Below are 27,908 nucleotides of genomic sequence, written 5' to 3'. Positions count from 1 at the left end.
AATGCTTCTCTCATGCTGTAATATTTTCCTGTGTATTTCCTACAAAGGAGGATGTTCTACATAGTCATAATGCAAGAATCAAATCAGTAAATTAGCACTGACAGATTACTGCCAACTAATTCTCAGCCCTTATTTAAGTTTCATCAGTAGTCCTGATAATTTCCTTTATAGCAGAGCTACCCAGTTCAGAATGATGCATTGCCTTTAGTTGTCACACTTCTTTAGTTTTTTTCAGTCTGGAAGAGTTATTTGGTCTTTGTGGGACTTTCATGACCTTGACACTTCTGAAGATTACAGACCAGCTGTTTTATAGTCTGTCAGTTTAGGTTTTTCCTTTGTTTCCTTATGGTTTATTTAGTTTGTAAGAATATCATATTCTCATTGCATCCTGTCAGGTACTACATAATCTTGATTTCTCTCATTCAGAATGGTGATGACTTTGATCACTTGAGTAAGGAAATGTCTGTTAGGCCTTCTTCATTGTAAAGTTATTTTTTTTCCCTTTGTAATTATGCATTAGGTGGGAAGGTACTTTGAAACTCCATAAATATCCTGTTTTCATCAGAATTTCGTTTTTCATTTATTCTATCAGTATACACCTATGTTTTCCTGTTTTATTCAGTAGGTTATTATAATCTTTTATTATCATTATTTATTTTGATGGTCATAGTGTTTAAAGTTTAGGCAATGGGTGCCCTTTCAGGTCAGCGTCTGTATCCTATTTTATTTTATTTTATTTTTTGAGACAGAGTCTCACTCTGTTGCCAGGCTAGAGTGCAGTGGCGCAATCTTGGCTCACTGCAGCCTCCGCCTCCCAGGTTCAAGGGATTCTCCTGCCTCAGCCTTCTAAGTAGTTGGGATTACAGGCATGTGCTACCACACCTGGCTAATTTTTGTATTTTTAGTAGAGACGGGGTTTCACTTTGTTGGTCAGGCTGGTCTCTAACTCTTGACTTCTTGATTCGCCTGCCTTGGCCTCCCAAAGTGCTGGGATTACAGGCGTGAGCCACCACACCCGGCCTGTCTGTATCCTTTTGATCTGTTTTCATGATTGTTTAAGTACTTCCTTACTTTCTGTTGCAACATGTTCCAGGCTTATCTTGTATTTTCCCGCTCTCAGCCTTGGAAGCAGCCATTTCTCCAAAGAGCCTTGTTTCCTTTCACTGAGGAATGGTATTAGATCTGGATGGCAAGTGTGCTTAGTGCTACTGGAATGTCATTGCTTCTAGGCCCTCTCAGCCAACTGTGTTAGGAGATACATGTCTACTTTTCTGTCTATATAAAAATACTTCCCTCCTTGTTCTATGTATTAGAAACTGTGAGTCCATACTGATATATCCAATTCTCGTCTAGTCTCACAGGTCTCATTCTAGCCTTCCAGAAGGAAACCCTTTTCATATTTAGTACTCTCTTCTCTAACAGTGAGAAACCTGACTCCTGTTTTCCCCAATATATTTACTCACTTGCTCAATCCCAGAATGCATATCAAGTAGTTTTAGAATTACAGTGGGCCCTCCGCATTCCACAGATTCAATCAACCTAGATTTGAAAATATTTGGGAGAAAAACCAATAAAAATAACAATATAACAGTAAAAAATAATACAAATACAAATACAGTAGAACAACTATTTACATAGCCTTTACTTTGTTTTAGAATTATAAGTAGTCTAGAGATTTAAAGTATATGAGAGGATGTGCTTAGGTTACATGCAAATACTATGTCACTTTATATAAGGAATTTGATCACCAGTCGATTTTGATATCCATAGCGGGAAGAGGGTATGTATCCTGAAACTGATTCCCGAGGATGACACTCAACCCCAAGGATGACCCTGAGGGATGACACGCCTTGCAAACATCACTGAAAAATACATGTACTAACACTAGCCATACTAAAGATTCTTTACAGTTTTCTTTTTTTTTTTTTTTTGAGACAGGGTCTTGCTCTGTAGCCCAGGTTGGAGTGCAGTGGCACGATCTCAGCTCACTGCAGCCTGCACTCCTGGGATCAAGTGATCCTCCCTACTCAGCCTCCTGAGTAGCTGGGACTACAGGCTCATGCCACCATGCCCTGCTAATTTTTGTCATTTTCCTTAGAGATGGGGTCTTGGCATGTTGCCCAGGCTGGTCTTGAACTCTGAGGCTCAAGTGACCTGCCTGCCTTGGCCTCCCAAAGTGCTGGGATTACAGGTGTGAGCCACCACACCTGGTGATTTCTTTGGAGTTCTTAAAAATCATGTTCATGACTGTGTAGTCCAATTACTGAGTTCAAGAGTCACTTGGGTGGGATTTTACCCCCTTACATTAAGTATGATTATGTTATTCATTTGTTTCTGCTGATATATTCCATCTCTCTTTCTGAATTTTTTTGTTTTTGTTTGTTTTTGAGACAGAGTCTCGCTGTCTCCCATACTGGAGTGCAGTGGCGTGGTCTCGGCTCACTGCAACCTCCGCCTCCTGGGTTCAAGTGATTCTCCTGCCTCAGCCTCTGAAATAGCTGGTACTGCAGGCTCCCGCCACCACGCCCCTGCTAATTTTTTTGTATTTTTAGTAGAGATGGGGTTTCACTATGTTGGCCAGGCTGGTCTCAAACTCCTAACCTCGTGGTCCACCTGCCTTGGCCTCCCAAAGTGCTGGGATTACAGGTGTGAGCCACTGCGCCCGGCTTATCTTTGCTTATTTTTTACACAAAAGGTAATATACGGTACATATTCTTTTGCACTTTGCCTTTTCATCTAAAGGTGTATACTGAAAGTTATTCTATATCCGTCAGCAGGGGCCTTCCTTATTCTTTCTTATGGCTACACAGTACTCTGTTGTGTTCGTATGCCATAGTTTATTCAGCCAGTCTCTTTTGTATGAGCATGTAGGTTGTTTCCATTTTTTTTGAAATTACAAACAGTGACTGAATAACCTTGTGTATATGTATTTTCCTATTGTTACTGATTTAGTGTATCTTCAGGGAGAATTCCTGTAAGTGGAGTAAATGCACAATTAGTTTTGTTAAATATTAACAAATTCTCTTCCAAAAAAGGGTTGTAGCACATTAGCCTTCCCACCAGAAATACACAAGAGCACCTATTTCCTCACTGCTTCATTGACTGAATGTGTTATCACTTCCACGTACTTGCCAACATGTTAGGTGAGAAACGTGTAGCTTTAATTTGCATCTCTTTATGAGTAAGTCTGAACATCTTTTCCTATTTAAGGGTCATGTTATGTTTTTTGAAAAGCCTGTTTATGGCCAGGTACAGTGGCTCACGCCTGTAACCCCAGTTATTTGGGAGGCTGAAGCGGGGGGATTGCCTGAGCCCAGGAATTCAAGACCAGCCTGGGCAACACAGGGAGACCCTGTCTCTACAAAATATAAAAATAAATTACCTGGGCATGGTGGCATGCATGTTCCTTTGGTCCCAGCTACATGGGAGGCCAAGGTGGGAGGATGACTTGAGTGTGAGAGAACAAGGCTGTAAGTGAGCTATGATCATGCCACTGCACTTCAGGCTCAGTGACAGAGTGAGACCCTGTCTCAAAACAAAACAAAGTTTGTTTATGACTTTTCTTCATTTTCTTTTTGGGGTTTTGGTGTTTTTTTTCTTCCCTCAATTTAAACAAATTATTAGGGATATTAGGTCTTTTATTTGTGACATAGGCTACAAATATTTTTTTCCAGTTTGTCGTTAAAGGTTTACTTTATGGTAGTTAATAAAAATGCTGTGCAAAAGTTTAAAATTTTTATCTAGTTTAAATTTTCCTTTTTTTTTTTTTTTGAGACAAGGTCTCATTCTGTCACCTAGGTTGGAGTACAGTGGCACAATCATGGTTCACTGCAACTTCAACCTCGCAGGCTCAAGTGATCCTCTTACCTCAGCCCCCTGAGTAGCTGGGACTACAGGCGTGTGCCACCACACCCAGCTAATTAAAAAAAAAATTTTGTAGAGATGGGGTCTCACTGTGCTGCCCAGGCTGGTTTCATACTCCTGGGCCCAAGCAATCCTCCTGCCTCAGCCTCCCAAAATGTTGGGTTTATAGGCGTGAGCCACCCACTGTTCCTGAGTTCCTTTGTTTTTGGATTTTGAGTCATAGTTAACACCCTTTCCCTATACGTAAGTTTTAAAGGAATTCATCCACCTTTTCTTTTCTTTTCTCTTCTCTTCTCTTTTTCTTTTCTTTCTTTCTTTGTTTTTTTTTTTTTTTTTTTTTTTGACAGAGTTTTGCTCTTTCACCCAGGCTGTAGTGAAGTGGCATGATATCGGCTCATTGCAACCTCCGACCTTGGGTTCGAGTGATTCTCCTGCTTCAGCCTCCTGAGTATCTGGGATTATAGGTGCATGCCACCACACCTGGCTAATTTTTGTATTTTTAGTAGAGACAGAGTTTCACCATGTTGGGCTGGTCTCTAACTCCTGACCTCAGGTGATCCACCCACCTCAGCCTCCCAAAGTGCTAGGATTACAGGCGTGAGCCACCTCCCCCAGCAACCCATGTTTTCTTCAAGTACTTCACAGTTTTACTCTTTAAATTTCTTATCTATTTGCAGTCTATTGATGTACATTCTTTGAAGTACGGATCCAGTTTCATCTTTTTCCAAATTGCTAGCCAGTTGTCCTAGCACTAACGTTTCCCAGTGATTTGAGGTGCCACTTTTATTATGTGCTAAGTTTTCATATATACTTGAGTCCTATTTCTGGACTTTCTATTCCATGAAGCCAGAATTTGGCAAACTGTTGCCTGCAGGTCAAACCTAGCCATGTTTTTTTTTGTTTTTATTTTTTGAGACAGAGTCTTGCTCTGTCGCCCAGGCTGGAGTGCAGTGGCACAGTCTCGGCTCACTGCAGCCTCTGCCTCCCAGGTTCAAGAGATTCTTCTGCCTCAGCCTGCCAAGTAGCTGGGACTACAGGCACCCGCCACCATGCCTGGCCAATTTTTGTGTTTTTAGTAGAGGTGGGGTTTCACCATGTTGATCAGGCTGATCTCAAACTCCTGACCTCAAATGATCCACCCACCTCAGCCTCCCAAAATGCTGAGATTACAGGCGTGAGCCACCGCGTCCGGCCCCCACTGCGTTTTTATAAATAAAGTTTTATTGAAGCACAGCGACACTCATTGAATTACATATCTGTGGCTGCTTTCATCCTGTAACAGAAGAGTTGAGTAGTTGTGACAAAATCAGTGAGTCCTGCAAAGCTCAAAATATTTACATCTGACCTTTTACAGAAAAAGCTTGCCGACCCTGCTCTGGAGTAATTGTGTATTTATGTACTATAAAAATACCTTGCTTTTCAGTAGAGAGGCTTATTTATAGTGTATTTTGATGTCCAGTAGGACTGATTCCCCACTTTTCTTTTTTTGTATTTTTTACGAATACTCATGTAAGTTTGCTTTTATATATGAACTTGAGTATCAGTTTGTCTAGCTCCTAAAGAATTTTCTTGTGGGATTATTGGGGATATGTTAAACTTATAAATTAGGGAGAACTATCATTTTTAGAATGTTGAGTTCTCTTATCCAACAACAGTTATTAAGAAAAGAATAGAGAAATCTATCAAAGAATTAATTCAGAAAAATGTATCAGGTCAGCGTGGATTCACGGAGAATACTACCACACCTTTAAAGAACAAATAGGCCAGAAGCTCTATAAATTGTCCCATAACATTGATTGAAGGAATTTTTCTTCTTTTTCTGGGAATTACTTTTAGTTTTATTATCTTTTGATCAGAGGTTCTTATTTTCTAATTTTTCTTTTTTATTGAACTTATTTCTTTGTGATCTAATATATGATAAGCTTTCAGAAATTTTTTCCATGTGTTAGAAAAGCGTGTTTAGTCTGTATAAACAGGTTGTCATACCCTGTAAGACCTGCCTGGCTGATTGATGCTTATGAATTTTTATTTTTCGTTTTCTTGAGCTGTCTTGTAGTGAGAGTAGTGTGTATAGTATATTTATATCCATGTCTCTCTGCATTTCTTTTAGTTTGTTTCTTTTCATGATGTACTTTCTTTGCTCTTTTATTTTTGAAATTTCCTTTTATAGAAAGGTTTGTATTTTTGTTACTTTTAATTATAATTTTTGTAATGCCTCTATTTCCTGTTTATTTTGTTGTTGTTGTTTTGTTTTTGAGACAGGCTCTCACTGTGTTGCCTAGGCTGGAGTGCAGTAGCCTAGGCTGGAGTGCAGTAGCATGATCACAGTTCAGTGTAGCCTCAAACTCCTGGGCTCAAGTGATCGGGGCCTGCCTCAGCCTACCAAGTCACTGGGACTACAGATGTGGGCTACGATGTCTGGCTAATTTTAAAATTTTTTTAGAGATGGGGTCTTGCCGTGTTGCCCAGCTGGTCTTGAACTCCTTGGCTCATGGGATCCTCCCATCTTGCCCTCCCAAAGTGTTGGGATTACAGGCATGAGCTACTGCACCTGGACTGCAGTTTTAGAGTTGTGTTATTTCTTTGTCTGAATATGACATATGATTCTTCTGTTATCTTCAGACTTGTTTTATTCTTCTTCTTCTTCTTTTTTTTTTGAGATGGAGTCTAGCTCTGCTGCCCAGGCTAGAGTGCAGTGGCACAATCTTGGCTCACTGCAACCTCCGCCTCCCAGGTTCAAGCAATTCTACTATCTCAGCCTCCTGAGTAGCTGGGACTACAGGCGCCCGCCACCATGGCTGGCCAATTTTTGTGTTTTTAGTAAAGACGGGGTTTCACCATATTGGTCAGGCTGGTCTCGAACTCCTGACTTCAGGTGATCAGCCCGCCTTGGCCACCCAAAGTGCTGAGATTACAGGCATGAGCCACCGCACCTGGCTCAGACTTGTTTATTCTTAGAGCCATAATTGTCTTAAATGTTTACCATTAACTTTTTTGACCAATTTTTGCATCATCTCTGGATTACTCAAGGAAACCTTTTCTTTACCCTTTATTTTCTAAAATTTTGGAAGATGCTGCTCCACTGATGCCTCTCTTGGTATGTTGTTTTGAGAAGTTTGATGCCAAATCGAATTAATGCTGTTTCTCTTTAAAGGTTACTTCTTATATTAAAAAAATTTTTTTGGGAGGGTGGGGATTGAAAACATTTTTTCTTTATTTTTGAAGTCTAATAATTGTCCTAGGATATCTCTTGGAGTTTATTGCTGTGGGCCAGTTTCCCCTATTACCTGGAGACCCTTTCAACATGTAGTTCGGGTTTCCTTTTTTCTCTGGAAAGCGTTTTGAATTACAGTTTTTCTTTTTCTTTTTAAATAACAGCTTTATTGAGACATAAATATTATAAATTTACACATTTAAAGTGTACAATTCAGTGACTTAGTATAGTCACAGAGTTGTATAACCTGTGCCACAGTCAGTTTAGAACGTTTGTATCACCCTTAAAAGAAACACGCTACCGGCTGGGCGCGGTGGCTCATGCTTGTAATCCCAGCACTTTGGGAGGCCGAGGTGGGCGCATCACGAGGTCAGGAGATCGAGACCATCCTGGCTAACACGGTGAAACCCCGTCTCTACTAAAAATACAAAAGCAAAATTAGCCAGGCGTGGTGGCGGGCTCCTGTAGTCCCAGCTACTCGGGAGTCTGAGGTGGGAGAATGGTGTGAACCCAGGAGGCAGAGTTTGCAGTGAGCCGAGATGGTGCCACTGCACTCCAGCCTGGGTGACAGAGTGAGACTCTGTCTCAAAAACAAGACAAAAAACAAACACAAAAAACACTCTACCCTTAGGCTGTCATTCCCTATATCCCTTGCCCATCCAACCCTAGGAACCACTTGGATTATAGTTTTAAAGGTTATTTTTGTTATTTTATTTTCTTCTTTAGAAACTCGTGTTATATATAGGTTGAATCTCCTTTGTTTTCCATGTTAACTACTTTCTCACTCCCATACTGCTTCTTTCTTCATCACATTTTTATTCTTTTGGGTTGTTTTCTTGCTTTACTTCAGTGTTTCCTAATAATTTTCAATTTTTGTTTTTTAATTTTTTTTATTTTGAGACAGGGTCTCACTCTGTCACCCAGGCTGGAGTGCGGTGGCACTGTCTTGGCTCACTGCAACCTCTGCCTCCTGGGTTGGAGCAATTCTTGTGCCTCAACCTGCCAAGTAGCTGGAACTTCAGATGTGCACCACCACACCTGGCTCATTTTTGTATTTTTAGTGGATACGGGGTTTCACCATTTTACCCAGGCTGGTCTTGAACCCTGGCCTCAAGTGATCTGCCTGCCTTGGCCTCCCAAAATGCTGGGATTACAGGCATGAGGCAATGTGCCCAGCCTATATTTTCAAATTTTTAAAATTTTCATTTGCTTTATCTTTTTTGGGGGCATTTTAATGTATTCTTGTTTATTATAATTTTGTTTTTATTTTTTGAGTTAGGTCAATTCTTACTACATTTCTTTCGGTTTTTGGTACATTTCTGTTCTTAGGTTTTCCAATTTCTGATTCAGAGTGTTTCAGAGTGTTGTTAAGTAACATCAAATGCCTGTTTGAGCATATTTAAATCAGTTTGCAGCAACTCTTTTCAACCAGGTTTCTCAAAAACAGTATGCCCTTACACAATAAGGCATACATTGTATATAATGAATTAATGTCTGTCATACATGATAGGAATGGTATTATCTATGTACCATCCTTAGAGAAATTAAGAAAACAGTCTGCAAAATTACTCTCATCAGAGCTTCATGATCTCACAGAACCTTAGTTAAGAAAGGCTTATTTGGGCTGTTGTTTAGTTTTCTGTTTTTCCCTCCTTCCCTTACTCCCTCCCTCATCTTTCATATGTAGGAGTTCCATGAACTTTTCCCTGTATAGTTTTTTCTTTTTTAATAGATGAAAATTGCATGTGTCTCCACATTGTTTTTGAGACAGGGCTGGCAGTTTGAGGTAGTTTAAGTTGACGAGATTCTTAGCTTAAGAGCATCCCTTATCAAAGTATTATGTCTTTACTGCATGGCTTCCTTTGCAGGATAAGCAGGTGATGGTGGGAGGAAAGGCTTTGCATCCTATGGATGTTTGTAAAAATTCTTTTCTTGCAGGATCCTAGAATACTTCCTCCTGGGATTCTAGGATCCCTCCTACCCACATACACACACAACCTCTTGTAATGTGGGCATCCCATACCACAGGGATACATTTGATGCAATAGATGAGCCTACAGTAACACATCATTATCACCCGAAGTTCATGGCTTATATTAGGATTTATTCTTGGTGTTCTACATTCTTTGGGTTTAGACAGATACGATAACATGTATCCATCATTGCAGTATCATACAGAATAGTTTAACTGCCCTAAGAATTCTGTGTGCGCTTCCTGTCCATCTTTCCTGACATTCACTAGTTGTTTTAATGTCTCCATAGTTTTGCCTTTCCCAGAATGTCATCTAGTTGGATCACACGGTGTGTAGACTTTTCAGATTGACGTCTTTCACTTAGTAATAGGTGTTTAAGTTGCCACCAGGTTTTTTGATGGCTGGATGCCTCATTTCATTGGATGACATTCAATTGTCTGGATGGTACCACACTTTTTTTTTTTTTTTTTTTTTTTGAGAGAAGGTCTTGCTTTGTTTCCCAGGCTGGAGTGCAATGGTATGATTGTGGCTCACTGAAGCCTCAACCTCGTGGGCTTAAGCAATCCTCCCACCTCAGCCTCACAAGTAGCTGGAACAACGGGTGCATTCCACCTTGCCTGACTAAATTTTTTTTTTTTTTTTTCTGTAGAGGCAGAGTCTCCCTATGTTGTTCAGCCTGGTCTCAAGTCCTGGGCTCAAAAGATTCTCCTGCATTGGCCTCCCAAAGTGCTAGGATTACATGCATGAGCCACTGTGCCTGGCCCTACCAGAGTTTATTTATTCACCTATTGAAGAACATTTTGGTTGCTTCCAAGTTTTAGCAGTTATGTATAACTGCTGCTATAAACAGCCATGTGCAGTTTTTTCTGTGGATATTAGTTTTCACTTCATTTGGACAAGTAAAAAAGAACATGAATATTGGATTGTTGGGCAAGAGTATATATAGTTTTGTAAGGAACTGCCAAATTGTCTTCCAAAGTGACTGCACCAGAGTAGGGTGACTTATAGTAAAAAATGTGTTGTACTTTGGTGATGGGCACGCTAAATACCTTGACTTTATCCCTACATGTTATATACATGTAACAGAATTTCACATGTACCCCATAAATTTGTACAAATTAAAAAAAAACAAAGTGGTCTTACTATTTGATATTTCTACCAGCAATGAATGAGAGTTCCTGTAGCTGCACGTCTTCTCCACCATTTGATGGTGTTTGCATTTTGGATTTTGGCCATGCTGATAGATGTGTTGTGGTATTTTGTTTTAATTTGTATTTACCTGTTGACTTAGGAAGAGGTGCTCCATATTCCATGTTTATTTGTCATCTGTATATCTTTTCTGGTGAAGTGACAGTTAAGGTTTTTGGCCCATTTTAAAAACTGTGTTGTTTACTTTTTTCTTGTTAAGTTTGAAGAATTGTTTCTAGGCTAGGCATGGTGGCTCGTGCCTATAATCCCAGCACCTTGGGAGGCTGAGGCAGATGGATTACTTGAGCCCAGAAGTTCGAGACCAGCCTGGGCAACGTGACAAGACCTCATCTCTACAAAATATACAAAAATTAGCCGCGTATGATGGGGCACCCCTGTGGTCCCAGCTATTCGGGAGGCTGAGGTGGGAGGATCACTTGAGCCTGGGAGGTTGAGGCTGCAGTGAGTGGTGATTGCATCACTGCATTGCAGTGTGGGTGACAGAGTGAGACCCTGAGAGAGAGAGAGAGAGAGAAATTGTTTCTATAATTTGGGTAACAACAGTCATTTGTCATATATGTTTTTTGCAAATATTTTCTCTGAGTTTGTGGCATATTTTTTCAATTCTCTTGACAGTGTCTCTCAGAGATTTTTAATTTTAATGAAGTCCAGCTTAATAATTCTTCATGGATTGTGCCTTTGATGTGTCTAAGAAAGTCATCAACAAACCTAAGATCATCTAGATTTTCTCCTATGTTAGCTTTTAGGATTTTTATAGTTTTCCATTTTCCATTTAGGCTTGTAATCTGTTTTCAGTTAATTTTTCTGAAATGTGTAAGCTGGGTGTCTAGATTCATTTTTTTGCTTATAGATGTCCATTTGTTGACGAGACTCTTCTTTGTAATGACTTTGCTTCACAGTCAAAGATGAGTTGACTGTATTTATGTGGGTCTATTATCTGGGCCCTTAATTCTATCACATTGACCTAGCTCTGTATTCTGTTGACAGTACCACACTTTCACTTTCGTGAATACTGTAGTTTTATAGTGCCTTTTGAAGTCAGGCAGTATCATTCCTTGAACTTTGTTCTCCTTCAATTGTGTTTGTTATTTTTATTTATTTATTTTTAATTATTATTATTGTTATTTTTTAGCCTTTCCATGTAAACCTTAGAGTCATTTCAATATCCACAAAGTAACTTCCTGGATTTTGATAGAGATTGTATTGAATCTCTAGATCCGGTTGGGAAGAACTGATGTCTTGACCATATTGAATCTTCCTTTCCATGAACATGGATTATGTCTTCATTAATTTAGTTCTTTGATTTTCTTCATCAAGGTCTTCTAGTTTTCCTTACAGATTCTTGTGTATATTGTTAGATTTATACCTAATTATATCTATAGGTGTTTATGTAGATGGTAATATGTTTTTAATTTCACATTTCATTTGTTCATTGCTGGTATACAGGAAAGTGATTGACTTTTTGTATATAAACATGTGTATACTGCAGATCTGCCATAATCACTTATGAGTTCCAGGGGCTGTTTTGTTAATTCTTTCAGTTTTTCTACATAGACAATCATGTCACCTGTGAACCAAAACAGTTTTATTTCTTTCTTCTCAATCTGTATATTTTTTATTTCCTTTCCCTGTCTTATTGCATTAGCTAGAACTTCTAGGATGATGTTGAAAAACAGTGTTGAGAGGGAACATTCTTTGTTCCTGATTTTAGTGGGAAGGTGTCAACTTTTTCACCAATACATATGATGTTAGCTGTAGGTTTTTTGCAGGTGTTCTTTATCACGTTGAGGAAATTCTCCTCTGTTTGCCTTTTGTTTGTACACTCTTTTCTCCTAAAAACTGATCTTTTGAAGACTGCCTTTTTACATCTTACATCCTCTATCTGTAATCAACTCTGAACTAGCAGGATACTTTTTAAGTATTTTCACACTTAATGTGATTTTATGTCAATCTTTTATCTGCTGCTTGTTTCCTTCTTTTTTCTTCTGCTGCTTGTTTCTTCTTTTTTTCCTGAACTGCCCTTGATCTTCATGAAGATTTGTGGCTGGAGCATAAGGATGTACTAGGATTTAATTTTCTACTTAGGTTCTGTGCCTTTTAGTTATTCTGAGAGCTTGAGCTTTATGTAGCTGCATTTTTTTGTCAGTCTTTGTGTCCTGTGAATTCACTAATATCCTATCACTTTTATTTTGTAGATTCAGCAGGATTTTCTAGTTAGACAGTCATACCATCTACATTCTTTTTGTTATTTATGTTTTTATTTCTTTTTCTTGCCCTGTTGTATTGACTATAGTGAAACTTGTGGTTTTCAATTTCAAATTCACAAATTTTTAATTTTTAAAATTACTGATTGATTTATTATTTTTTTTGAGACAGGGTCTCACTCTGTCACCCAGGCTGGAGTGCAGTGGTGCGATCTCGGCTCACTGTAACTTCCACCTTGGGGGTTCAAGTGATTCTTGTGCCTCAGCCTCCCAAGTAGCTGGATTTAGAGGTGTGTGCCACCACGCTGGCTCATTGTTTTATATTTTTAGTAGAGACGGGGTTTTACCATGTTGCCAGGCTGGTCTTGAAGTCCTGATCTCAAATGATCCACCTGCCTCGGCATCCTAAAGTACTGGGATTACAGACGTGAGCCACTGTGCCCAGCCTATTTTTTATTTTTTTAGATGGAGTCTTGCTCTGTCACCCAGGCTGGAGTGCAGTGGCACGACCTCAGCTCACTGCAGCCTCCATCTCCCAGGTTCAAGCGATTCTCCTGCCTCTGCTTCCCAAGTAGCTGGGATTTCAGGCACATGCCACTATGCCCAGCTAATTTTCGTATTTTTAGTAGAGACGGGGGTTGACTGTGTTGGTCAGTCTGGTCTTGAACTCCTGACCTCAAGTGATTCGCCTGCCTTGGCCTCCCAAAGTGCTGGGTGTGAGCCACTGTGCCCGGCTCAAATTCACAAATTTGAATTCACACTTGAAGTGTGAATGGATGTTCTAGCTTTGTCCTTCAGGACAATGGGAAAAGGTTCCATCTTTAAACATTAAGTATGATGTTTCATTATATGACCTTTATCATATTGGGGAAGTTATCTGAGTTTTTAATCATGAATAGATGTTGAATATTGTCAAATGCTTGAAATGCACCTATTGTAATCTTCATTCTGTCCCATTGGTCTATACATATGTCTTTATGCTAGTTCCACAGTTTTGGTTATGATAGCTTTGTAGTAAGTTTTGAAACCAGCTTTTCAAAGCTGATTGAAGTCCAGTTTCATTCTTGTGTATCAGGATTATTTTGTCTGTTCTGAGTCCCTTGAGATTGCTAATGAATTTTATGGTTGATTTTGCTACTTATGCAAAAAACATCGTTGAGATTTTTGTAGGGATTGCATTAAATCTGTAGATAGTTTTGGGTGGTACGAACATCTTAATATTAAGTCTTGCAATCCATGAACACGAATTGTCTTTTCTTTGTGTCTGATTTTTTCTGCAATAGTTTATACTTTTCAGTTAGTCATATTTTCTAGAAATTTAAAGAGAAGAAATTAATGTGTATGCAGACCCAAGTTTTCTTTTCTTTTTGTCTGAAGAACTTTAACATTTCTTCTAGTGAAGGGTTGAGAACTAGATCATTGTCCTGGAAGCCAAGTGAATGAAGTATATCAAGAAGATGGAAGTGCTCAACCTTGCTGAAAGGTGAAGAAATAGGAGGAATGAGAGTTGACCCTTAGATTTAGTAACTTGTAATGTGAAGTCTTTTCTGATGAAAACAAATGATTATTAGTCAAGGAATTCGCAAAGGAAATTCTCTTCAGTCATCCACTTATTATGAAATACACATCCTTTTGGATCTCATGGATTTCTAAATTTGACCAAGAGGTAATTGTCAAAGTAGGCATGAAGGTTCATTGCAGTATTGTGTTTAATAGTAAAAAATGTAATGTTTGTTACTACTTGTATTGAGTAAGGAAATTATGGGATGAAGTGAACTGTAGCCCTTAAAAATGAAAATGTAGAACTACAATAATGTGGAAAGATGTTCATGACACATGGAAAAACCAGTTACCGAAGAGCATGTTTTAAACAGTTTTCACTTACATATATGCAGTTTTCAGTCTGTGTACCAAAATGGTCCAGTGGTTATCCTTAGGTGGCAGTATTTTGGTTGATTTTTCCTTTTTAAAAAAACTTCATTTGTATATTTTCTTTTGTGATGTGCCTGTGCAAGTCCTTTGCTCATTTTAAAATTTAGTATGTGTGTGATTGTGATTTTTCCTTGAAGTGAGTTAAAAAAAATTCTATGTGTATTGCCACTCTTTTCTTGCTCTGTGGGTTGCCTTTTTTCTTTTACATCTAATTCCTTTGAAAGAATTAAGGTGTATTGTATATTTTGCATGTCGCAAAACTAATCCACATATGTAGTCCAGTGATGCATCATCACCATAAATCAATTTTAAAACATTTTCAATCTCTGAATGTTTTTAATGAACAGAAATTATTTTAATATACTCTGATTTATTACATTGTTCTTTGTGGTTAGCAGTTGTATATTGTTTTAAAAAGTTTTGCCTATTCCCAGGTCATGAAGATGTCCTATGGCTTCTTCTAAAAGCTTTACAGCTTTGTCTTTTACACAGATCTTCAGGCTATCTAGAATGGATTTTTTGGGTGTTTCTTTGTATGCATGTGAGAGGGTAGGGCCCAAAATATGTTAGGAATATCTAGTTGATAGAGTCTTTTATTTAAAAGACCATTCTTTTACCACTGCACTGAAATGTGCCACCTTGGTATTTAATCAGGTGAACTTATATGTGTGGATTTGTGTTTGAATGCTGTTTTGTTCCATTAATCAATTTGTCCACCTTTATGTCTGTATAACACTGTTTTAGTTACAGTAGCTGTATAATAGATCTTGATGTCTCATAGTATAAATTTTCTAGCTTCATTTTTCCAGATTGACTTGGTTCTTCTTGGCCCTTGATATTTCCATATAAATTTTAAAATCAGCTCTATTTTAGGGCAGGGAGATGGGGGACACAGTGGGGGAGGACAAGCCTGCTGAGATTTTGATTGATATTGTTTTGAATTAATCATCTCTTAATCTTTAAGGTAAGCTTTTGGCAGGTTTAGTTTTATTTTCTCAGTTTTCATTAAAATATTACGATCTGTCAAGTGGTAGCTACTATTATATTTCATTGCTTTATAGTTTCTTAGGTAGGTTTTATGTTTGAATCTTGGATGAATCTGCTAAGTTACACATACAGAAAATGATTGTGATGTGATATTGTATTTCTCTGGCTTTGGCTGATATTATTGATAGATGCTTTCATGTTTCTTTTTAAATGATTTATAGTAGAAGCAAGAATAAAAGTATTTTTCCAGTTTTATTATTTTTTCCCCCCTTCTGAGCAGTGTTGTGTTGTAGGTGCTTTGCATAGGTTATTTTTATTCCTGCAACATAGGCAGTATTATCCCTATTTTATAAAAAGAGGGACCTGAACCCAAGAGAGTGGTCCAGTAACTTACCCCGAGTCACAGTTTGTAATTGGTAGGGCCTGGGATTTGTGTTGGGGATGGCTGGCTTAAGGGCCTCTTCTTTACACTTCAGCTGACTGACTTCCTCAGTGGTGCCATTCTTCATGACTAAGTATCTTTTGGCTGTTTTTCTGTTACTGCTTCTAAAGCACTTTCTTTTCTGGCTTCTTTAGTGAATGTAAAAAGCTTTGGTTTTAAAGCCATCTTCAAAGTGTGAAGCACAAGGAGCTTGTATGAGCACGCTCTGCCCTTGTCTGCTTTCTCTGGGAGACTCTAGCAGACTCGTATGTATCCTTCTTTTAGATCTTTTTAAGCACTCAGATAATAAATAAATTTTATTCTTTTATATAGTTAGCTGAATACTTTGGGGGAGGTAAGGATGACTGCCCCTCTGAAAGTAGACTTTGTTTCTTACCACTTTTTGTGAGGACCAGAATGGCACTGCATGTTTTTCTTCGCTTCTATTTTGAATTCTTGCTCGTTGTAGACAGTTTTGGAAAATGTGGGAAAGGAGTAAGCAGAAACCAAATTACCGCTTTTTCACTATGTTAAGTAATAGGAAGATTTTGGTAACTGTAGCTAATGCTTATCAGTAAATATTTATTATACTTCTGTACTTAGGTAGCATACTGGGAATTATTCTAAGTGCTAAGGATACAGACTGAATAAAAACAACCAAATATCTCTGCCCTGTGGAGGTTAAATTTGACTAAAGGAGCCTCTGTTAGTCTGTTCTGACACTGCTATAAAGAAATACGTGAGACTGGGTAATTTCTAAGGAAAAGACGTTTAGACGTTTAACTGGCTCATGGTTCTGCAGGCTATATAGGAAGCATGGCGGCGTCTGCTTGGTTTCAGTTATGGCAGAAGGTGAAGGGGAAGTGGGCACTTCATGTGGCCAGAGCAGGAGGAAGAGAGAGAGTGGTGAGGTGCTACTTTTAAGCAATCAGATCTCATGAGAACTCACTCACTCATGCCATGACAGCACCAAGGGGGATAGTGTTAAACCATGAGAAACCGCTCCCATGATTCAATCATCTCCCACCAGGCCTCACCTTCAACATTGGGGATTACAGTTTGACAAGAGGTTGGGGTGGGGACACAGATCCAAACTGTGTCAGAGCCCTGCTTGCGTGCCAGGATTATCTCTTAAAATTTTCTCACTCACTCTGCCAGGGAGGCCCTGTTTTCACCTTAGTTTTATGGATGAGGATGTAGGCACAGAGAGGTCAAGTGGAATGCAGCACTGCTGGGCCTTTCAGTAAGAGTTTGTTTCCCCAGACCACAGCATATATATCTGGGGTCTTGGTGTGAATCTTTTACCTAATTTTTAAAGTTTAACTTCAAAAATCACTTTTTCTTGCTCTTAAAAAGATATATGTCTACTTTAAGGAAAATTTAGGTAGGATAAGTAAGCAAAAATCAAATAAAAATTACAGAGATAATATTGTAAGCACATAGTTGCTTTTGTAAAAAAATAATAAAATAAATTTTATTTGTAAAGATGAGATTGTACGGATATATTTTGACTTGCTTTTTTCCCACTTGAAATAGTTTAAACCTTTTCCCCTATCATTGTTCTTCTAAAATAGTGTTTCCCTGACTTTGGGCAGTTGAGTACAAGCCTCACAAATTTTGACATGTCTGCATACCATTTGTTATTTTCCGTTCTGACCATGTTGTAAAAATCTGTTTTTTAAGTAAATCAGAAGAGGGAACTGTAATCACTACTTGACTGGAAAATCAGTGGTGCTTACTGGCATAGATTAGTGTAAAAGTAAATACCATTAAAAACCCCAACGTGGGCAACATACTGAGATCTTGTCTCCATAAAAGAAAAACAAAACAATTAGCCAGGCACAGTGCATGCACCTGTGGTCCCAGCTACTTGGGAGGCTAAGGCTGGAAGATTGCTTGAGCTCAGGAGACCGAGGCTGTAGTAAACCGTGATCGTGCCACTGCACTATAGCCTAAGTGACAAGACTGTCTCAAAAAAACAAAACAAAACGACAAACCAAAAACCCATATGACATTTTAGCCAGATATTGTTTTTTTGTTTGTTTTTTACAGAAAATTGAACAGTAAGCCCGCTCTTTTTGTTAAAAACAGGTAATGGCAGATATTAGAGAGATGTGAAAGTATCTTTTGATGAAATTAGAATTGAAAGCAAACTGAAAAGCTAGTAGCTTTTGCAGCATGGGATTTATTATACTCTACTAACCTTTACCAGGGTTTCCAGGGGTTTTCAAAGTAAGAAATGAAATTTATATTTATACCTAGTGTGTGTGTGGTAATTTTTATGTATATGCATATATGCATGTGATACAGGATTTTTTCAGTGCTGCTTCGCCAGCTGGAGACCTTTGCAGCTGGCAGTGCACCTGCCCGGGCCCCGCTCTGCCCCGGGCTTGCTGTTGGAGGTACCCTGCCCACTTGGCAGGTGGGCTGCTCTTGGCGCCCTGGCGCTGATCCTGTGCTCAGTCTGTGCCGGGGCCAGGTGTGCTGCAACCTGCTTCTGCCTTGGGCACTGGCCTCTAGACAAGGGGGAATGTGGTGGCACTTGAAAATTTTGGAGACACCAGCAACTACGTGACCCCAAAGGAGGTATTACAGCATGTCACAACTCTGGCCCAGGGAGCGGCGAGGTCTGGGGCCCCAGAAGGATTGTAGCTCTTCTCTCCTTCCTGCAGCACTACCAACCAGCGGGGGTGGGGGATGGGACATGTTTCAGCCCATTTGTGTTACAGCTTATTTAATCCTGTCGTCCTGCTCTGGCCTGTGGCTCCTGGGCTGGCCTGGCCCCGTGGCTGCTTCCTGTCATGCGGGGCTGCTGCCTGGCACCGGCAGAGGGCAGAGGGCTACAGTATTACGCGTTTTTCCTACTCATGTTCGGAAGATCCTGAGTTCTTGTCCCGCATCCAAGAAGAATGAGGTTATGCTCACAATCGGAGGGTGAGCAGGGCGGAAAGTTTTATTGAGCGACGAAGCAGTTCTCAGCAGAGAGGGCACTCAAAATGGGCAGTCCACTACCCGAAGTCGGGTAGTCCCCCAGTGTGGCTGAGTTCAGGGTTTTTAATAGTCACAGAATGGGAGAGGTGCGGGCAGTAGGTAGCATTGGAAAAGGCAACGTTTGATTAAAAAGCATTATCCAGAAACAACCAATTGGGAAAGAGCTGGCAAACAGGAATAGAAATTCTCACTCTGGGTCGTGGGCTTCATCCATAACCAGCAGCCTTGTCTTCAGGCTTCAGGCTGTTTTTAGCTTGAAGGTGGGGTTTTGGCCGGGTGCAGTGGCTCGTTCCTGTAATCCCAGCACTTTGGAGGCAGAGGAGGGCGGATCACGAGGTCAGGAGTTCAAGACCAGCCTGGCCAACATGGTGAAACTCCATCTCTACTAAAAATACAAAAATTAGTTGGGCATGGTGTGGTGGGCGTCTGTAATCCCAGCTACTCGGGAGGCTGAGGTAGGAATTGCTTGAACCCGGGAGGCAGAGGTTGCAGTGAGCCAAGATCACGCCACAACACTCCAGCCTGGGCGACGGAGCAAGGCTCTGTCTCAAAAAAAAAAAAAAAAAAAGGTAGGGTTTCACCACGGACCCGCCCCGTCTCCCTAGGATTTTGTCTGTCTCCTGCTGCTGTCACGTGTGTATGTGTTATGTCTATATATTCAGGAAAATTGCCGCCATTTTTAATTGTAAGATTGATTATAAGAAACATCTCTATTTCAGAAATGTTAAAATGTGAAAAAAACATGTCTTAGAATTAATGAAGTAGAGGATATTATATGTGCTCTATTCTATTTCAGTTTTTTTTTAAAATACTGGTTATCTCTTAAGTTGATATTTTAAACTATAATGGATTGTAATCTCCAATTGGAAAAACATGGACTTAAAATTTAAAAATAAGAATCTTAATTTCTGCTTTACTTAAAAATCAGTAAAGATGAATTTTAAATGAAAATGTACAAAGTAAAATAAAACCTCTAGGTGTGGAAGAATATCTTTATGACGTTAGGAGAAAAAAGATTTCTTGAGTAAGATGACAGAAAGCATAAATAATAAAGGAAGCAATTGACAAATTAAACTTCTTTAAAATTTATTACTTCTGTTTATCAAAAGACACCATTAAGAGAATGAAAAGTTAAGCCACAGATTGGGAGAAGACCTTTGTAATAATGTATTTGAGAAAGAGTTCATTCTAGAATATACATAGAATTTCTAGAAATCAGTAAGAAAAAGTCTAACTAAAAATTGGTTAAAAGCTTTGTTATCCAGTCTGGGTGTGGTGACTCAGCCTGTAATCCCAGCACTTTGGGAGGCTGAGGCGGGCAGATCATTTGAGGCCAGGAGTTCGGGACCAGCCTGGCTAACATGACAAAACCCCATTTCTACTAAAAATACAAAATTAGCCGGGCATGGTGGTGCATGCCTGTAGTCCCAGCTACTTGGGAGGCTGAGGCATGAGTATTGCTTGACCCATGGAGGCAGAGGTTGCAGTGAGCCGGGATTGTGCTGCTGCATTCCAGCCTGGGCAACAGAGTGAGACTGTCTCTCTCACACACACACACGCGCGCACACACGCACATGCACACACACGATTGGTGATGACAAAAAGGAAGAAAAACATTCTTCTACATTCATTCTTTCAGATTTTTTTAGTATCCGTTCTTGTCATGTAATGTCAACAATGAAATACTTGTTAGAAATTTGAGTGGATAGATTAATTAGAAGAGACCTTACTGTGCTATAATAATATAACAGAAATTTCATATAACAGAAATTTCAACCAAACTCCCATTTAATAACAAATTCATACATAGCTGATTTAGAATTTATTAGTGGTTTACATTTTTATCAGTTGGCAGAAAGAAAATAACTGATATATTCCTATATTTTAGCGTTTGTCCAGAGGGAGGAGATTTCCAGTCAAGCTGTTTGGTGATGATTGCGTTAATGTATATGCACATATGGCCTTCTTCCTTCTGAATTGCTATGTTTGTTTGAGAGATAGGAACTGCTATTTTAGACAAACTTTTTCAAAATGAATGCTTCTGGCTTTCTAGTGATTTTAATTCCCAGCAATGTGTTGGCAAGATTTAGGTTTTAGGGGCCCAGGTATAGGTAACAAGAACAATGAAAAGGTATTTGGTTTGCCTTTGCCAGTCATTGTTCTATGTATTTATCTTTGGAATTTACAGTGAGTAGTAATTGGCGGAATATGTTTAGATTTTTCTACTTGGTGTAATCTTAAATATGTAATAATCTCTTCCTGATTTCTAACTATATTTGGGATTTTTTTTCTGTGACCTATATCAGTTTTTACAAAAAGGTCCATGGAAAATTGAGAATAATATGTAATCTCTTACTGGATAGAAAGTTTGAGATATATCTAGTAAATCAAGCCCGTCCCTCCTTCCCTCCCTCCCTCCCTTGTTTGTTTGTTTCTTTCTTTTTGGTCTCCTTCATCTGTCAAAGCTGGAAAGGTATTTAAAAAATAAAATTTCCAACTTTTCTCCTTTATGTACTGTTGCTTGGTGTGGTGACTTACCTGTAATCCCAGTGACTTGGGAAGCTGAGACAGGAGGATCACTTGAGCCTGGGAGTTTGAGATCAGCTTGGGCAACATAGCAAGACCGTGTCTCTAAAAAATTTTTAAAAATTAGTTGGGTGTTGTGGTGTGAGCCTGTAGTCCTAGCTACTCAGGAGGCTGAGTTGTGAGGATTGCTTGAGCCCGGGAGTTCGAGATTGTAGTGAGCTATGATCATGCCTCTGTACTTCAGCCTGGGTAACAAAATGGAACCCTGACTCTTAAGACGCACTCTTCTTTTTGAATTTTGCTTTTCAGAGATTTAAAACGTAAATATTGCTCTCCTTGCAATAAAAACCCTTGCTGTCCTTTTAATTTGAATTTTTTTGCTATGTTTTTGCTCATTTCTTTTAGCCTTTTTTGTACGAATTTGTTATTATGCTTACCTTTGTGTGTAGGGGGTCTCCTCAGTTCAGCTTTGTTTTATTAAAACATTCTGGTTGCAGTCTATTAAATTGATTTCATGGGCCAAAACCAGCAGTTGGAAAACACCTAAGATACATTTTTTTCTGTGTGGGAAAGTACATTGATTTCTGAGTAGAACAGGCTTAGGTCTGAATCCTGTGTCTCTCATTTACTAGCTATATGACTCTTAACTGTTAGTTACTTAATGCAGAATTTGCAGCATTTTTAAAGCAGGAAATGGATTCCTCATATAATTCTCAAAGTACGGAATTTTCCAGTTGAAATATATTCTGTGTGTGTTCATGGCCCCTACTGGCAAACATATATCACTGCTAAGAGCCTGTTGTACCTATACACAAACTAAATGAAAATGAAGGCTAGGTCATTGGAACCAGCCTACCACTTCCATTGATTGGTATGCAAGAGAGAAAGGGGAATGTGCAGAAGAGATTCTAGAATTATTGAAATGCTATGAAGAAAGAATGAATTCTAGGTGGTAGCTGAGATTCCATAGCAAATGTGGTATTGCTGTACTAAATTACCCAGTTGATGAAAACATCTTGACAAGTTTTCAAGTCACACTATTGTGTGATTTTTTGTTTGTTTGTTTTGGAATGATGATGCAGTGGGGTACACTTTCTCAGGTTTTGTTTGGTTTTATATAGAATTCAGTTTCAGATATGTAATTTACATCTGGGCTACCTAGAATGCATTCGTTTGACAGGGTGAAGACTTTTTGCATTGGGGTTGCCATGTTCGTGAAAATCCACAGATAAAAAGGAAAGTTACTTTTGCTAACCTGTTTATCATATTAAAAAAACACACCATATATATTTTCAGTTATTTTTTATTTTGTTTATTATTATTATTGCTTTTTTATAAAGATGAAGTTTGCTCTGTTGCCTGGGCTGGAGTGCATTGGCATGATCTTAGCTTATTGAAGCCTCAGACTTCTGAGATCCTCTCACCTTAGCCTCCTGAGTAGTTAGGAGGCTTGGCAGTACCTGGAGACATGGGGTGGGGACTGACTTCCCATCTCTCTTCCACTTAATTCCTCATTCCTTTCCATGCTCCACCTTTCATGTTTCCAGCCATTCGTTGTCCTTACCACTCTTAGAACCCAGACATTGTGGCCTTGCAAGACGGCTTTGTAACTACCAAACTCAGGGGATGCTGTACTGAGTCACTGCTCCCCCTTTCTTTATTCCCCTGAGGAAACCTGCTCGCTTTAGTAACCCTTAGGTCCCTTCAAGATAGCAGTAAAAAGATTACATGGAGAGACCTTCATAAATAGTACCTTTGTTTCCTTGTTCTTCATCCCATTCGGGATTACTTATTGCTTTCACCACTCCAGTCCTGTTTTGGACTCTTGGACACACTGAGTTCCTCTCTACCTCATGGTTGATTTTTTAGATAGAGCCCCACCCTCCTGTCCCTCTCCCTCATTGTGGACCTTGGTGCTATGGGGTTTATAAGATTTTACTGAGAAAGCCAAGTTTTCCCCATAGGCAGCCATCCGGAGCCATCCTGTCAAAATCTCTGAAATTAGAAAAGCATAAGAAGATAACACAGGGGAAAAGTAGCATCTTCAAATCGGAGAGTGAAGTAATGTTTCTTGGAATACCCATTATGCATTAAGCAGTGTGTAGGGTAGTCTCCATCCCCACAACAACTCTGTGTGTTTGTATTTGTTCCCAGGGTAAAAGATCTTGCTCAAGCTCACACACACACATTGAGTGAGTGACCAAATCAGGAATCCAACTTCTCTTTGACTTCAAAGCCTTTGACTTTCCTACTCTCTCATACTGCATCCCTGCTCAGAGCCAGTTTTGTGACCTGTAGAGTGGCTAGTGTTCAGTGGTGATTCTTATGTCATTACCTACATTGGTATTTTCAAATGGATTGTTTGGAAATACTGTATAAATAGTACAAACATTTTAGGACTTGAAGAACATAAAGGAAAAATAGGGAAAATTTGAGACAGGCTTATTCCCTAAAGACAGCAAACAGGATCTCGTAAACACTGATAACTTAAATAGATCTGTAATAACCTTTTGAATAATACTATGAGACAAATGTTGTTTAAATTTTATGCCCCAATATTATAATTTTAGGTTTTGGAAGTAATCTTAGAGAGACTGCTATCCATAAATGAGTTGTCTTTTCAGAGCACAACTAGCCCACTTCCCCTTCTCATTAAGTTTCCATTTAGCCATTAGGTGGGAGCTTCAAAAGGGAAAATCCAATCATGTATAATCTCTAGTTAATGGGCATCTATTGAGCGACTGGGTCACCAGAAAGAATAATTACACAGTACCTCTTTGTGCAGTAAACACAAAAATCAAAAGCTAATGCATTCCCAAGGCAAGCCAGATTGTTACTGGCTAACAGCATCCTCCTCTTCAGGGAGAAGGTTGGGGCACCCACCGTGCTTGCTAGGGGAGATTGCAAAGCCATTCCAGAAAAACAAGGCTATCAGGGGAGGAAGGACGAAGGCAGGGGGGCTTCCAAGGCTTTGCTACTTCTAATTGCGGATTCCCTGGGGTGCATTACTGAATAGCAGACCTTCTAGTAAATGTTTTGTGCAATCATCGGAAACTTCATGGGTCTTTGGAATTTCTTGCCACAAGTGCAAAAACAGTGATGACTGAGGTTGAGCTTCACCCTCACTCCCACAATTTAGCCTTTTTTCTAAGCACACCCAACCTTTGTAAATAATGACTTTATGCTTGCTTTTGTCTAACCACTAACTTGATTGATTTATGAAAGATGAGCACATCTCCCTTGACCCAAAATGGCATGTGTTAGCCACAGAGCCAAATAGTTCTTGGGTTTGTATTGGTACACTCTAGCTTGGGTTTGCAAAATTATTTCTTGTAGTTATTTAGGATTTGCAAAACTTGGTATAATTCAAATAACCTGTTTTTCCCCCCTTAGAACACTTCAGTTATGGAAGATCAAAATGAAGATGAGTCCCCAAAGAAAAATACTCTTTGGCAGGTAGGAATGACGGCGCACAGATTAGACAGCAACTGACTTACTATAGATAGGATGCTCCCTCAGTTAATGTCCTCAGTGGAATCAAGAGCCAAGCATTTTTGTTTTCTTTTGTGCAGTTTTGCTAGTTTCAGAATCCACCCTAATTTATCTTCCTTCCATAGGGAATTGTCATTACAAATATGCTAAATAATTTTGGAGTTTCCACAAAGATCTGAAGTGGCTGTAGCCTAAAATGTTCTGTCTGTGGCCTCTGCCTAAGCCAAAGATGGATAGTGATGGCATCCTTTGTCACCAGAATTGCACCATGCCACACGCCAGTATATACATGGATGGCCTTTTCTCCTTTTGCTCTCAACCTTTAGTCTTCTCTCCCATTTCCATTGGTTTGCCTTTTCCTTTTAAGCTCATCTCCTTCTCCCTTGGCTCTGTTTAAAGGTTTGCCAGTTTTCTTCCCAATTCCCCAGGTTGTGTGTGTGTGTGTGTGTGTGTGTTATGTGTGGTTGGGGGTTTGGGGAGCAAGCAGAGTTTCATGATTTGGTGTTTTATCAACCATGCTGGTACACATGGCTTTCCCCTTCATGAAGACAGGATTTAAAAGCAAAACAAATCTAAATCTGAAGAGACTAATATAAAAATGAATTCTCTGGGTTCATTTGATTTGAAACTAAAAAGATAGATTAGTTAGCAGGAACAAAGTGCACCCAACACATTTAAGAGGAAATGAAGCAAAGAAAAACAACACTAGGAAGAGCTTGCTGGGCTGAGCACGTGGTTGGAAATAGCATATTGAAAATGTGCTATAGAATAGTGCACATACCATTATTTTCTTCTTACATTGTGTACAGACTGAGTTTTGTACCCTCCTTCACGTTTATTATTTTGCAGCGGATGCTCTTCGTTTACTATGATTTTTCAATTGGCAGTGGTTCTTCACACTTTAGCTTTAGTTTTTCTTTCATCTATCTTCCAGTCAACTAGTTAATAATTATACAAACACTCTAGGGAGGCTAGATGATTAGGAACTTGTCTGTAAATAAAATAACACTTTTGCTTATCAAATGAATTAATGGCTGTGAAAGTACTTTGTAAATTATAAAGCAGTACACAAGTGTAAGTTGTTATCATTATATTTAACCTGTTATGAATCATCATTTTGGCAAGTTATTTGGAATAAAATATAGAAATAAAGGGGGAAGGTAAACACACGCAGTTTTCTTTCTTAAGGCACTTTTGAGATTTTGATGTATACCATTTACGCTGTCATGGTATGTTCTCCTTGTCATGAATTACTGTGATCATAATGTTTTGTAAAATCCTGGATCTTGCCTTTTGTTTCTTAATATTATTTCATAAGCATGTTCTGTTGTTATAAAAATATTACCCCCCCTTTTTTTTTTCCTGATGGAGTCTTGCTCTACACCCCAGGCTGGAGTGCAGTGGCATGATCTCAGCTCACTACACCCTCCGCCTCCCAGGTTCAAGCATTTCTCCTTCCTCAGCCTCCTGAGTAGCTGAGGTTACAGGCATCTGCCACCATGCCTGGCTAATTCTTTTTGTATTTTTAGTAGAGACAGGATTTCACCATATTGGCCAGGCTCGTCTTGAACTCCTGGCCTTAAAGTGATCCAGCTAACTTGGCCTCCCAAAGTGCTGGGATTACAGACGTGAGCCATGCCTGGCCAAAATCTTACTTTATATGCTAATTTTAGTGGCTTACATTATAGCTCTTAATGGTGATGTGTTAGAATTTGTTTTAAACAGTTGCTTGTAATTGGGCAGTTATTTCTAACTTTTCTTTATTATATTGTGGACATCCTTATGCTTAAAGCAACTTAGATGCCCCTTATTCTTGCCAATATTCATCACAGCAAAGACTTTTCATCTCTGTTTTGAACTCTTTATTTTTTGGATCTGTTGAGACACAAATGTCTTAGTATAAGCAGTTTCAAAATCCTTGTTCAGTGCTTCCCCCTAGTGGTATCTGGTGTCAGTGAGCTTTTCCTCACCCAAGATACAAAGGAAGAAACATTCTTAGACAATGGGGCCGTAAGATAAACTGAGTGGAAGATAGATGCCTTTCCATCTTATACCTCTAAATATGGACATGAGAACTTCAGACATGAAATTTATAAGATTTTTTGTCAAGGAAGACTGAAGACTCCTTTGGATATTTACAAAGGATGTCTTCTCTGGGATGGGTTTAGTCCACTTTAAGTTAGGGGACATACTGATAGGAAAAGCTCTTGGTTCATTCCATGTAAGACTCCTGAGATAAGTTCCTAATGGAATTAATAGGTGTTTGTAATTCAGCTCTTCAGTTCTTAGAATTATCTTTTGTGTTATTTTTTCTGGTATTATGTATGAGGAGGCTATCAGAGGAGTGATCGACAAATGGTTTGACAAATGTTTGACAAAAGTATTGAGGTTATTTTGTTTAGACAGGGAGGTTACTGCGCCTCATAGTAGTTGTGGTTTGAGTCTAGTGATTGAGATTATTTTTAATGTTACTGTCCAGATGCAGTGTATGTAGTTTCAGTTTTAAAACATATACTGATTCTATGTAAGGACTTGTAGGAAGATTGGATGAGAAATGCATTGTTAGTATAAGAGTCTGTGAGTTGTCCATAAACCACCTATGTAAGATGTAGAATTTTTCAGGTACACATGGTTTATTTACCTTGGGTCACTTTCTTGGAAGGTAATCTAAAGAAGGATGGGAAAGTCTAAAAAGTTTTGCCAGATTAGTAGCCCTGGCAAAACCGTATGGAAGAGATTGAAACTGTTGGGTAAAATGAAGCTTTTTGGATTGAATTGCTTTCAGGTTTCAACACAGCACAGCTTGTCTTTGTTATATAGACCTGTGGTCCTCAACATGTGGTACCTAAAGTGTAGTCTCTGGACCAGTGGCATCAGCATTGCTGGGAAACTTGTTAGAAATACAAATTTTTGGGCTCCACTCCAGACCTCTAGGGTGGGACCCAGCGGTCTGTGTGTTTAACAACCCCTCTTGTTATTCTGATGCTAGTTCAAGTTTGAGAACCATTAGCATAGATGTGTGTAGCATTAACTTTCAACTTTGAGGAAGTAAAACAAACTGTTAATAATCAGTTGCCACTTTGCCAAGTTGAGCA

At 39.2% G+C, this 27,908-nt stretch overlaps 1 protein-coding gene across 14 annotated transcripts in view; it reads left to right on the top strand.

Annotated features, from left to right (window-relative positions):
- The window catches only part of FBXW11 (F-box and WD repeat domain containing 11), a 140,048-nt gene that overhangs the window by 64,625 nt on the left and 47,515 nt on the right, over positions 1 to 27,908 (top strand). For 6 of the 14 annotated variants that reach the window (XM_005558522.3, XM_005558519.4, XM_045395051.2 and 3 more), the window contains one exon: positions 24,715 to 24,777. The exons of 7 other annotated variants lie outside the window; for them this stretch is intronic. In XM_005558522.3, coding sequence (XP_005558579.1) covers positions 24,715 to 24,777 — 63 coding nt within the window. Of the gene's footprint in view, positions 1 to 13,866; positions 13,948 to 24,714; positions 24,778 to 27,908 lie in introns of those variants that run through there. One more of the 14 variants, XM_065545947.2, reaches the window with a different exon arrangement.

The sequence above is a fragment of the Macaca fascicularis genome, chromosome 6 (genome assembly GCF_037993035.2).
Source record: "Macaca fascicularis isolate 582-1 chromosome 6, T2T-MFA8v1.1".
Classification (NCBI taxonomy): domain Eukaryota; kingdom Metazoa; phylum Chordata; class Mammalia; order Primates; family Cercopithecidae; genus Macaca; species Macaca fascicularis.
This window is presented reverse-complemented; position numbering and strand designations above follow the sequence as displayed.